Source organism: Crocodylus porosus, unplaced genomic scaffold (genome assembly GCF_001723895.1).
Source record: "Crocodylus porosus isolate Cpor-Errol unplaced genomic scaffold, CroPor_comp1, whole genome shotgun sequence".
Taxonomy (NCBI): Eukaryota; Metazoa; Chordata; order Crocodylia; family Crocodylidae; genus Crocodylus; species Crocodylus porosus.
Window position 1 is genome coordinate 99,886,289 of NW_017728947.1, and position 11,898 is coordinate 99,898,186.

Below are 11,898 nucleotides of genomic sequence, written 5' to 3' on the forward strand. Positions count from 1 at the left end.
TCTCTCTCTCTCTCTCTCTCTCTCCTTTTGAAAGATCCTACCAAATTTTTTGGTTGTGAGCTGGGAGCACAGACCCAGTTTGATGTTAAGAATGACCGTTACATTGTCAATGGATCTCATGAGGCGAATAAGCTGCAAGACATGTTGGATGGATTCATTAAAAAATTTGTTCTCTGTCCTGAGTGTGAGAATCCTGAAACTGATCTGGTGGGTACTCTTTGAATAGTGGTTGTAGAACCAAAACCAACCTGGTCTGAAAAGTTGATATTGCCTTCATGCTCATTACCCTGTGCAAGATTAACTACTTGAGCTTAATGTGTCATACATCAAATACAAATAAAGCCTTAGGAACATGAAGTCTGACTTGAAATACCATGGAGAGTAAACGATGTGAATTTGGGTTTGCAGGCATACCTATGGTTCAGAGTTTGTCTATGCACAAGGAATGAATTAGGAGGGCAAAATGTTACTTAAGCGTAGGGAGGTTGGTGGTTTAATGTGCAAAATATAATTCATACAGAGCTTTAATGTCAAACCTTTTTCACTTTGGCAGCATGTCAATACTAAGAAACAAACTATAGGCAACTCTTGCAAAGCCTGTGGCTATCGAGGCATGCTTGACACGAACCATAAACTCTGCACGTTCATTCTCAAAAACCCACCTGGTAAGTGTATTTTTAGCCACTTAATTAGAATTAAGGAATCCAGGTGTTAAGATTTTGGGGGCCTTTTTTAAAACTTGTCAGTGCCTGACTGCACAGTGTAGAGGAGTTTGTTTCCAATTGGGAATGTTAGGGTTCGTGGTAAAATGGCAAGCAATACTATGAGTAAAAAAAACTATTTCTCTCACCTAAGGTGCTAATTCATGGGTGAAGACGGCAGAAAGCCTTCTAAGCAACTGCCTTGTAGCATCTCCAGACTACTAAAAAGTGCCAAACAGTAGCTTTAATCTGTCCCTTTGTAATACTTAGTCTCCTTTGAAGTGGCTTGTTTGTTTGCTCTGCAAGCAACACTCTGTGGTAGACATCCATGTTGCCTGCTGCAATTTTAAGCTTGCTATAACAAAGAAGTCTAACCTATTCCAGTGGTCTCTGCTGGGTGAGATCATTTTGTTATATAGACTTGGACAACCTGTTTTATTTGCAGACTGGTGTCACCAGTTTGCTTCCTAAATATAGGGCTGGGTTTCTTGCCAGGCTCTCATGACACCACAAATTTTCACCTAGTGGTCATGTTACAGATTGAACAATGTCCCTTAAAGGCAATTTAGCTACCTACAGAGCATTTAGTACTGCAGTAATACTCGCACTGCTACAGAAGAATTTCCTTAGTTCTGCTGCTGTCACCTAGTACTATTATCAGAAAATCACAGAGATGCCTGCTATTCCTTGCCGAAAAACAACCTCGTTTTGTATTGAAACAAACTTCCATGTGCTTCCTGAGATCTGAGAAACCCATGTGCGATTCAAACGCTCCCTCTTCCCCTCGCCTGTCAAAGGATAAAGAGCTGAAGAAACTGCTTGTCCAGGGTGTAATAAGTTTGCCATGATTTAATCTATTTTGATAGTGGTTTTTAAATGAGGTACATCATGTAACTACTAATATGCTGCTTCTCTAACCTTGGAACTTTTAAACTCACTTTCTTGAAGAGAGAGCTGTATAATGACAATTGTCACTCCACAGAATAGAATCAAAGAATAGGGGGAGACCTCAAAAGTCACTTGGTCTAACACCTTACTTAAATGCCCAGATGCTGTTCCTAAAGCACCCCTATCCAGTAGTTATTGGACTTCCACTGTAGTCACTACTTTTCTACTTTTTGGATGTTCAATTCCACGTACAAAGAATTTTTAAAGATGGAAGACTCTAGCTGGAAACTAAAACTAGAGGCTATTGAAATAAGTCCCTTTTTAATGGGTGACTAGCCATTGACCTAAGTATGAAACTAAATGCATCAAAAAGTACTTGAATATAAAGATACTGGTATCCTGTATACAGCTGATCTATTGTGTCATCTAGGCTGTTTGACTAGTACTTTTCGGTCATCCATTTCCTGCAAGATCTCAAAATGGACCTTTGGATCTGCATGAGGGTAGATCAAGTTGCCTCTTAAGACTGCCTCATTAAACTGGCTTTTCTAGGGTTCCGAACAAGAAAAACATCTGGCTGTACTCTAACTTTGAATGTAAAGGGGATGTTTAGCTCACTTCTGAACACTGCAAGCAGAGTTCAGTCCTAACGTTGAGATGCTCTCCCTACCCATGATAGGGAGGCCAGTAGTATGATGGAAGGGGCTTGGGCTTGGAATACTGAGTCAAACTCAACTAGAATCTGGTGTGCTTGAATTGGAGCAGGTCTCTTTTTGTGCAGTAAGTAAAGGAAACTAAAGTATTCCATCTCTACTTTAAGAGAGCTGTGATGCTGGCACAGGAAAGAAGGAAAAAGAGAAGAAGAATCGCAAAGGCAAAGATAAAGAGAATGGTTCTGTGTCTAGCAATGAGGCACCACCTGCACCCCCGCCACCAGAGGAGATTACTCCTCCACAGTTAGCGGTAAGTAGGCATTCCAAGTTCTAAAGATTGATAATGAAGATGGAGTCTGACTTGAACCAGAACTAGTTTGGGCTCATGTTTACTTTCAGTAGTTGGCTGAAAAGTGCTGGCAATTCAATTTTTTCCTAAATCTTTAACTGCAGAGGACCTGTACTAAACACTAGTAGGAACCTCTGTAAAAGGTCTTGCATAATAACAGTTCCTGTCACCACTTGTGGTGATGCTTCCCTCAAGAATTTTGCTGTGGTGGTCCCATCCACAATTCTGTGGTGTCCAGCTTACTGTATTAGTTTGTGTAGTCTAGGGTTGCAAGTGTACCACAAAGGGTTGTGCCCGGGTCCTACCTGGCTCTCTAGGCTCCCATTCCGTTCCTCTGCTTTTAATTCTTGCCCAAGGGGTGGGGCGGAATAGTTTGCAGAGTGGCAATGCCAGTGAGCCTAGGTGGGGGGCTGCCCACCACTTTAACTAGGCAGTTCCTGTGTAGCAAGTCAGTTGCATGCTGTTGTGGAGTGGCAAAAAAAAAAATGCCACCAGCTGGAAATGGTTCCATTTATACGTCAAAGATGTTTTGGTAACCTTCTGTGTGAGAAATAATTGGCTCTTTTTTTGGGGGGATATCTTGGAAATAAAACTAAAGGCAAGTTTAAGGAAGTTTGCAGAAGATTGTCTCTGGGATAGCACTTTTTTACTTGGTGCTAAAAGGGATCAATGTTGTTGCATGAACTCTCATCAGGAAGACGATGATGATGACTGGGGTGAAGACACAACTGAAGAAGCCCAGAGGCGCAGAATGGATGAAATTAGTGATCATGCAAAAAACCTCACGCTTAGTGATGACCTGGAAAGAACAGTGGAAGAGCGAGTCAACATACTATTTGACTTCGTTAAGGTAAAACTCAACATTCAAACTTCCTGATTTTTGTAGTACTACCCTCTTTTTTCCCCCCCCCCTTGCTGAAGAGTAGGTGTATATAGAAGTATCTTGCTAACATCTAAAATAACTGCTGCTTTTCCCTATACAGAAAAAGAAGGAAGAAGGTGTCATTGATGCTTCTGACAAAGACATTATAGCAGAAGCAGAGAGACTGGATGTAAAGGCTATGGGCCCTCTAGTTTTGACTGAAGTCCTCTTTAATGAGAAGATACGGGAACAAATAAAGAAATACAGGCGTCACTTCCTACGTGTAAGTTAGCTTAGCCAAGATTCTAGTTTAAGAATCTATTATCTCTGTATGATGGAACAGAAATGCTTCTTGGACAGTTTGGGCATTTCTGGCCATAGAACTCTGACTACCTTTCAGAGTATTTGCTTGCAACAAGTAGTATCTTGTGATGGGTAGTAACATCTTGTTCTCTGGCAGAGCTAGATTAAGGCATCTTGTATTGACTTCAAACTAGATAATTTTATTAGTAACTTTTATTCTTGCAAAGAAAGTGACGTAGTTGCCAATGTCCTTCAATTGCAGTTCTGCCACAACAACAAGAAAGCTCAGAGATACCTTCTCCATGGGTTTGAGTGTGTAGTAGCCATGCATCAAGCTCAGCTTATTTCAAAAATTCCCCATATCCTGAAAGAAATGTACGATGCAGATCTTCTGGAGGAAGAGGTCATCCTTAGCTGGGCAGAAAAGGTAAGGCTATAGTATTACCAGCATTGCTAGACAAAATCTGCCTTGTAGCTGTTCAGCTACAATCTTTGCAATTCTCAAACTGCATCCTTCTCCAGAAAAGGAAATGATCAAAGGCAGTGTCCTTGCTGACACTGACTTTCATTACACTTAAGTTCTCTGGAAGCCATTTTGCACTCAAACTCCAGCTTAGAAGAATTCTAAAAGGAGATGGATTGGCAGTTAGAGCCTGATCTAAACTCAAGCAACGGTTGTCCAAGTATGCAGAGTTTCCTCCTTCCGCCTAAGAAAAGGCTGTGAGCTGTGCTGGGAAGGAATAATGACCTTTCTTCTTCTCTCCTGTAGGCTTCTAAGAAATATGTCTCTAAAGAGCTTGCCAAAGAGATACGTGTCAAAGCAGAGCCTTTTATTAAATGGCTGAAGGAAGCTGAGGAAGAGTCATCTGGTAATGAAGAGGAGGAGGAAGATGAGAACATTGAGGTATGAATTCTTTCCCATCCTGCCTATAGAGAATACATATATTGCAGCTAGTGAATGTACCTCTTTTTTGTATTTCTCCACAGGCTCCTATGTCTATACAAAAATTGGAGTGGCTTCTTTAGGTTTAGATCTGTTAGTTTTGGGGCAAACTACAACAGGGGGAACTAAAAGTACTGTTAATTCCAAATCCTCATAGTTCTCTGGTGGTGTGACACTCACTCTTCCTTGGGGAGGGGTAGAGGGTGACAATAATACTAAACTGCTGCACAGAAGCCATGTTGTTTTTAACTGACTGTTTATGGAAACGGCAATAAATAGCCCTAATGCTGAGTACTTTGTCTCAACAGGTAGTATACTCTACAACTGCCAGTGTTCCTAAAGTTGAAACTGTGAAGCCTGCAAATAACAAGGAAGAAGATATTGATATTGATGCCATTTAGTGATGCAGCCCAGCTTCTAGTGAATGATGCAAACGTCTCTGCATTTTCTGCCAGAAGTGCAACATGTATGTGCACAAGCTGAAATGGCTTAACATCATGCTACTCTTTGTACTCAAGTGTGTATCTTTTTACTGTGACTGGTCCTGTGTAACTAAGCCTAATACCAAGGAGTCCACACACAATCAGCAGTGAACTGATGCTAGTTTGCAAGTGGCATGGGTTTTTGGTTGTTTTTTGTTTTTTTTTCTTTCTTTTTTTAACTTTGTGTTTGGACACGTACTTGGAGCACACTTATAGAGTTGTGGAAATAAAGGATTTGGTTTTGGTCAGTCTTCACTTCATGGCTGTGACCCGTTCATTCCATCTTGAAGTAAGGCCTGCACAACTTTAAAGTGCTTCTGCATGCAGACTCTGAAGTGGAGGTTGTATAGCCTCAAGTTCCTGAAGTAATGACAGTCTTGAAAAAGAAGCAGTGTATGCACTAGTCAGCAGCTTTCTTCAATAACTGACAGATGAGGTTGAGAGAGAAAACGGCCCCCTCAGGCAAAAACTGTATTTAGCTAATGTTCTTCAGGTGCAGAGAGACCTCCCTTTTTTTTTTTTTTTTTTAACTGTAAAATGGCACAAAAACCCCTGCCCAAGGCCTGCTAATGTTGGAAACTATTGCCTTCAGATTTGGAGTTGTGACCCTATTCAGGGTCACAAAGTTAACAGCGAGCAAGAATTCTTCCTGTGGTTCAGCTGCTCTTGCAATAACTGTCTTTCTTCTCTTGAGAAGGCAGGCAGTCTTTCATCTAACAAAATAGGGTTAAATTGTTTGGATCTAGTTAATTTGCAGGTGTATGAACAGCTTGGGTCTGCAGTTCAGTGAGGGAAGGATCTTGTGTCAGCTGCAGCTAACTGATTATGTACCTACTTCATCCTGTGCAAAGTGAAAGCTTAAACTGCCAATTTTAATCTGGACTGGTAAGAATAGGCAAGATGTTGTTTGTTCCAGGTAGTTCTGTCTATTTGTGCACCTACTGCAAGCAGTCACAGGCAGAAAAGGTAGCTGTGCTGTGATCTATCACATAATAGTCCATTAGAAATGTAATGGGCTAGAAACATGTGAAACAGCATTTGAGCTAAGTCGTTAAGGGATATAGCTGCTCAAACAGATTTGTTTTTGTTTGAAATCAATGCTTCAGTAAAAAAAAAAAAAAACAAAACAAAAAACTTGTTCCAGGTATGTTTGGCTAGAACTTGAAGACTGCAAAGGTGTTGCTACCCTGCCTATGTGCTAGACCAGGGAGTACTACTGGAGTCCACTTCATCTACATCTAGGTTTTGTGTGTATGTTTTTTAAATAGTAAGAGAAGTGGCTTGCCTGCCTTAGAATAGTGAATAGGCAACTTCACTACAGCTGTGGGCTCTATTTTCTTAAGTGTGCACTCATTGTGTATATCTGAGAAATAAGCAAAATGGCTTTCCAATGTCCAGGATGTGCTTTTATAGCAATAGAATTAGGCATAGCATGACAGTGGAACAGATTATGTGAACTTGAGAATGTGTACCTTTTTCTGGATGGGAATGCTATATTAAGCGCTGATGAGAGACTAGTGGTTTTTTTTTAGTACGAGTTAGTAATGGAGTTGCGTTCCTATATATTTCCCCAATGTGAATGTCACAGCAGTTGCCTCTTAGAAATAAATTCTTTACACACTGAAGAATAAATGGTGTAAACTAAAGTACTGTGGGCCTGGGCACTGTTATTTCTTGCACATACTTCCATTAGAAGTCAAAAGTAAAAATTAAATGGTCATTGGCTCTACAAACTTGTCCTGACAAGTAGTCAAGAGTCTTATATTTTAAAAAAAATTGGGTTGTAACCAGTTGCTTCCTGGGCTATGACCATGTAGAAGGTAGCACAAGTTGAATAGTGGAAATGTAAAGCATGCTACAGTAAAAGCCACATTAACTGGCATGCTGGTTGATGGAGCAAAAAGGAAACCAGAAGTGGGACTTCCAGTTCTGTCAAATGCCATAGTCCAGGGGAAAGCAGCCTCCATAGAGCCCCCCTTCCCTTTCCCCAGGTAGACAGACAGACGCCAGGCAAGGGGCAGCATGATTTTAATCTGAGATGTAGATGCAGCAGGAGGGGTATCTGCCCAACCAGGCAAAGATGCCTCTGGGATAACCACGTTTAGTTATCCAGCATCCCCACTTCCCATGGGTGCTGGATAACGCAGCTCTTCCTGTACATATCTGTGATACCCTTTTGGACTTCAGTAGGCAGACAGTGAGTGAGCATTGTTTCCCTATGGCTTTTAGATCTTAACAGAATGAAGAACTAGATAAGGAGAACTACCAGTTAAGTAAAATGAGAGTATAGCTACACATTTTGCTTGTAACAGGAGACATTGAAGCTAGTTCTGTAAGCATAAAGTCTTAGTAAATGACCGTAGGCAAAAAAAATTAGTCAAACTGCAGGGCTTTTATCACTTACTTCAGTATGCCCATTTTAATCTCTGAAGTGTATAACTTTATAGGTGGTAAATCTCCTTTACTTTTAGTCCTATTTCATAGGAAGTATCTTGGTTTTGCATCACTATACGTGCTGTTGTGATATTACACCATGATGTATAGCTGAAGCTTGCAGGAAAGTTCTCTACATGTATTCTTCTCTGGATTTGAGATAAAGTCTAGCTTAACATGAAAAACTTGGCATTCCTACTACATCACTATCCAGGGCCACTCTGGAGGTAGAAGCATTGTACTGGGGGAGGTGGGGTGAGGAGCCTGGGTAGAATGCCATGCTTCCTGCAGCCATATAACTTCTGGGACAAACTAGTACCTGTGCAGCATGATGAGTCTTTACAAGGCGCTCTGTAAGCACGTCTGCAAGAAGCACCTGACCCTGTATTTAAGGCACCAGTGTTCCTTCCATGATATTTCTGAAGTATTTAAGATGCTGACTCCCTGCAGTGACACACCAGGGTTCCTGTCCCCTGAGAACACAATCTCCTCAACTGTAGATGCACACAACCCTGTTTAAAATCTTAACCTACTATCATCTGTGGAACAGATTAGGTTTGTATTTCTACCTTTTCTGTACCACACAGTTCTGTAGTTATGTGAATACAAAATGGTTACTCTCCATTCCTGTGTATGTCCAGTCAAAAATACTCAAATGCGAACATAAGGAAATGTGTGATGTCTCAACTAAAGAATTCACTTGTTTTGCTATGTAGAGGCCTTGAAAACAGTCAGCAGGACAGCTCACACCTACCAGAACCACTTGCAGCAGATATTTTGTGAACTCCAGTAAGCACGATTACTTGATTTTTAGATGTTTTAGGTTCTCTGTAATAAGGTCTAGGAACATTTTTTTCCTTTTTAAAAAAGAAACCAAGCTGAGATCCTTAGATACAATTCTGCAGTTTTGGGCCCCACAGAGTCATGCCCATCAAACTCACCGTTGTTAAATCTTGCATAATGCAACAACGACCCTAAAGTTATGTATGTAAAAGAGTAGTGACTTGATAAGAGCACTTGAACAGGAAGATGAAGTCTGACACCCAGATACTCACTGCTTCTTCCTCTCTTTCGTCCTTTGTGCTTCAGGCTTAATGCCCAGCCCTTACCACTTGTGCATCTATACTTCTAAAAAGTGGCTTGAGCTGCAGGTCTTGAAAATCTGCTTTTAAGTTTAACTCCATGCTCACTCAGCTGGTTAGATTATGACTGATCTTGCAGCACAACTGCCTCCTTTCCACCCCTGGAAAGATGTAGAGCTCCACAAACGTAATAATCAAAACCATCCACAGAAGTTTGATTCCCCTGGGACAAGAAGCAGCGGTGTGCCTTGTGCAGCTGCTGCTTGTCCCTGGGGAGCTCATATGTCACATGGCCTCAGGCGTGCAGCAGGTTACCCCAAGTTGTGTAGGGGAGGGAACAGCTGGCACTGGGCTGGCCCCAGCAGCCTCATCTGGGGGCCTGGAACAGTGGTAATCCTGCCACTAGAGCATAGCTCTGGCCAGCCAAGATCTGATTTTAGGCAGCACATGCTGCCCCCATATGTACCACTCCTCTTTTTTTTTGTTTTTTTCTTTTTTTGCAAGGGGGTGGGGGGGCATGGGGATTTGACCCTGAGATTGCCTGGGGTCAACAACTCCCCTCCCCACACCCCATGCTGTTACTTCACAGCATGGGGAACAGAATATGTGGCATTGCAAATGTGTTTGGCACTTGCATACTACATGGCTGCGCTCATTTGGATGCAACCAGAGTGCAAAACCCATAACAAAACAGGGAGTGCAAAGGAGTTTGAATGTAAACTGTGAGGAACAGGGATTCTGACTGTTACATTAATTGCACAGAGACCAAACAGAGCCTCTTTCTGCATTTCAGTCAGGAAAAATTAAATTGATGTGAAGGGCAAAGTTCGGATTCTGTTTCCTATTTACAAAGTTGGTGCTTTCCCTAGCACTTTTCCTTCCAAAAGGAACTCCAAAAGGGCAGGATAGACTTCAGAGACGTCAGTTCTTCCACTGCTGAATTCTAGCCAGAGGAGTGAAATTAGTCATTCTCCACCAGCATCCTTCATACTGGACTTAGGAGGGAAAGGGAAGGCAGCGTGAATTGGAGAGAGTGTTATGGAGATTTTGAATTGGGACTGAAAGAAGTTTCGGAGTGTCATAGCCATGATGGTCCGTGCCAGTGTGCAAGGACAATTTCTGATTTACAACATACTGGATTATATTTAAAATTTATTTCTTCAGGAAAACCACTTTCCAGTTCCTGCTATCTTGCTTTGATGCATCCCTTGCATCTCGAAAGGGTTTTTTTCCCCTCTTATAAGGGAAGCGAGGCAAGGCTTTCAAGTAACATCCACTAATGCTGTGCAGAAAGTCTCAATAGTCTAGAAGTAGCAGCTTTAATTCCTTTGGGCCTTTCAAGGAGTTGCCCTGTTTCCAGCTGCTGAGCATGCAGTCCCTCAGAGCATGGTCTGTTAGCACTAATGAGCAATCCACCTATGGGCTCGCTCTGCCTGGTGGGAAAGGAGTTTGGAAACAAAATCGAAAAGGTTAGATTGCAGTCTTCTCAAAGCAGCTGCAGGAGAGCTGTCAGAGAGCCAGTGGCCTTTGCCTGTGACTGCTTCTGCTACAAGGCTTCTTTAACTTAGGACCAGAAGTGAAACTGAAGAGAGACACACAGGTGGTGAGTAGGACCCAGGGAGAGGACAGTCTCTCTCCCCTTTACAGTGCTTCAGGAAACCAAGCCATGCACAGGCTGGCACGTGAAGCCAGCGTACTGCTGTGGCAGATCCAGTTTGTATCAGAGACCCAGACAACATCATAAATAATAAAGCATTTATATCATTCATAATTGATCCCCTGCCACAGAAGCCTTGCAGTTGTGAACTCTACAGTTACCATCTGTGGTTTTGCATAAAAGGATACTTAATGTTGTTTGTCGGGGGGTAAGTTTCCCACAAAACTCTCCTCCAAAAGCTGCAGCATTCAGCACGAGCCCTTGTCACTCAGATCTGCTGGAAGTGCATGAGCTCCCTGCTTTCCTACTCTTCCCTCCAGCTGCTTCACCTTAGTGGAGTTGTGCTGCTGGGGCTTCATGCACTCAGCCATCTCTCTTCCCTCACATGCCAATGGGAGGGCTTCACATGCATTCTTATCCTTGGTTTGCATTGCAGAATTTCTGGCAGTCAAACTGGAGGGAAGGGATGATCTTCAAACCCGTGCAGGGTCCTTCATCTGGTGGTGTTATAAATACTGCTAGCTCAGTCGGAGCAGGGATGGGATATTGTGATGCACGGGGATCCTTGGGGAATAAACTGCCTTTGCCCCCCTTTTAGGGGGCTAGGTTGCTATTTGGTGTAATTCAGCAAAGCTGCGCTGAAGTCAGTGGTCTCTGCCTATTTGCTGAGCTGAGGATCTGGCTCAAGAACTTCAGCAGCAGGTTTCTGCTTGAAGCCAATTAGGATCATAGGAAAGTAGGGCTGGAAGGGATCTCATGAAATCATCTGGTCCAGCTCCCTGTTTAGGCCAAGATCATCCTTAACTGAACCATCTAACCTGCCCTTGAAAATGTCTGGGGATGGAGTTTTCACAACTTTTTAGGCAGCCTGTCCCAGTGCTTGACTAAAGTTTTTCCTAACCCCAAACCTAAATTTCCTTCTGCCGCAGTTGAGCAGAGTTGCTGCTCTGCTCTGACCCCCATAAACCCTAGCTCTGCCCTCCCCGAAAACAGAAAGACTGCAAAAGTTCAGAGGAGTTTAGGTAGGGGATCACATATCCAAAGCTTCACCCAGAACTCCACTTGTTTCCAGGCCACTTCACTGACTGGGTAGCAATAAACTGCAGGGTGCTTGATAAAGACTACATAGGTGCTGGGAGGGAGGGCAAAGTTATAGGAACAGATTAGAAGAATCAGGTCTGCATTTCTGACTGAAGTGGGGATGCCTCCAAACCACTGAAAGGTGCAAACACCCCTATTAGAAAGAGCCCACTGACTGAGCCCACCATGTCACAACCCCTATGCGACAGAGCAAGACTAAGGAAGGCAGTATATAAAAAAAAAAAACAGGGACAGATTACTGACACAAAACCATAGCCTCACAGACATTTACAACCAGAAAAAATACACAAAAAGGTCCTGCGTAAACCACCTTGGCCTGGCCCTCAGATGCATCAGCAGAGGTGTAATGGGTCTTTCCCATCCATCCATCCCATGCCAATTGCTCCCACATGCGAGCACCTTGCATTTAGTACAGTGCATGTATGCAGCCAGTGATAAACAGCT

General features: G+C 42.7%; 1 protein-coding gene across 1 annotated transcript in view; it reads left to right on the plus strand.

The window, feature by feature from the left end:
• EIF5 (eukaryotic translation initiation factor 5) overlaps positions 1 to 5,436 on the plus strand; it is a 6,542-nt gene extending 1,106 nt beyond the window's left edge. The window contains exons 3-10 of the mRNA XM_019550765.1: positions 35 to 207; positions 554 to 665; positions 2,410 to 2,552; positions 3,286 to 3,441; positions 3,575 to 3,736; positions 4,019 to 4,183; positions 4,526 to 4,660; positions 5,008 to 5,436. Coding sequence (XP_019406310.1) covers positions 35 to 207; positions 554 to 665; positions 2,410 to 2,552; positions 3,286 to 3,441; positions 3,575 to 3,736; positions 4,019 to 4,183; positions 4,526 to 4,660; positions 5,008 to 5,100 — 1,139 coding nt within the window. The 3' untranslated portion in view covers positions 5,101 to 5,436. The remainder of the gene's footprint in view (positions 1 to 34; positions 208 to 553; positions 666 to 2,409; positions 2,553 to 3,285; positions 3,442 to 3,574; positions 3,737 to 4,018; positions 4,184 to 4,525; positions 4,661 to 5,007) is intronic.
• The last annotated feature ends 6,462 nt before the right edge of the window (positions 5,437 to 11,898 follow it).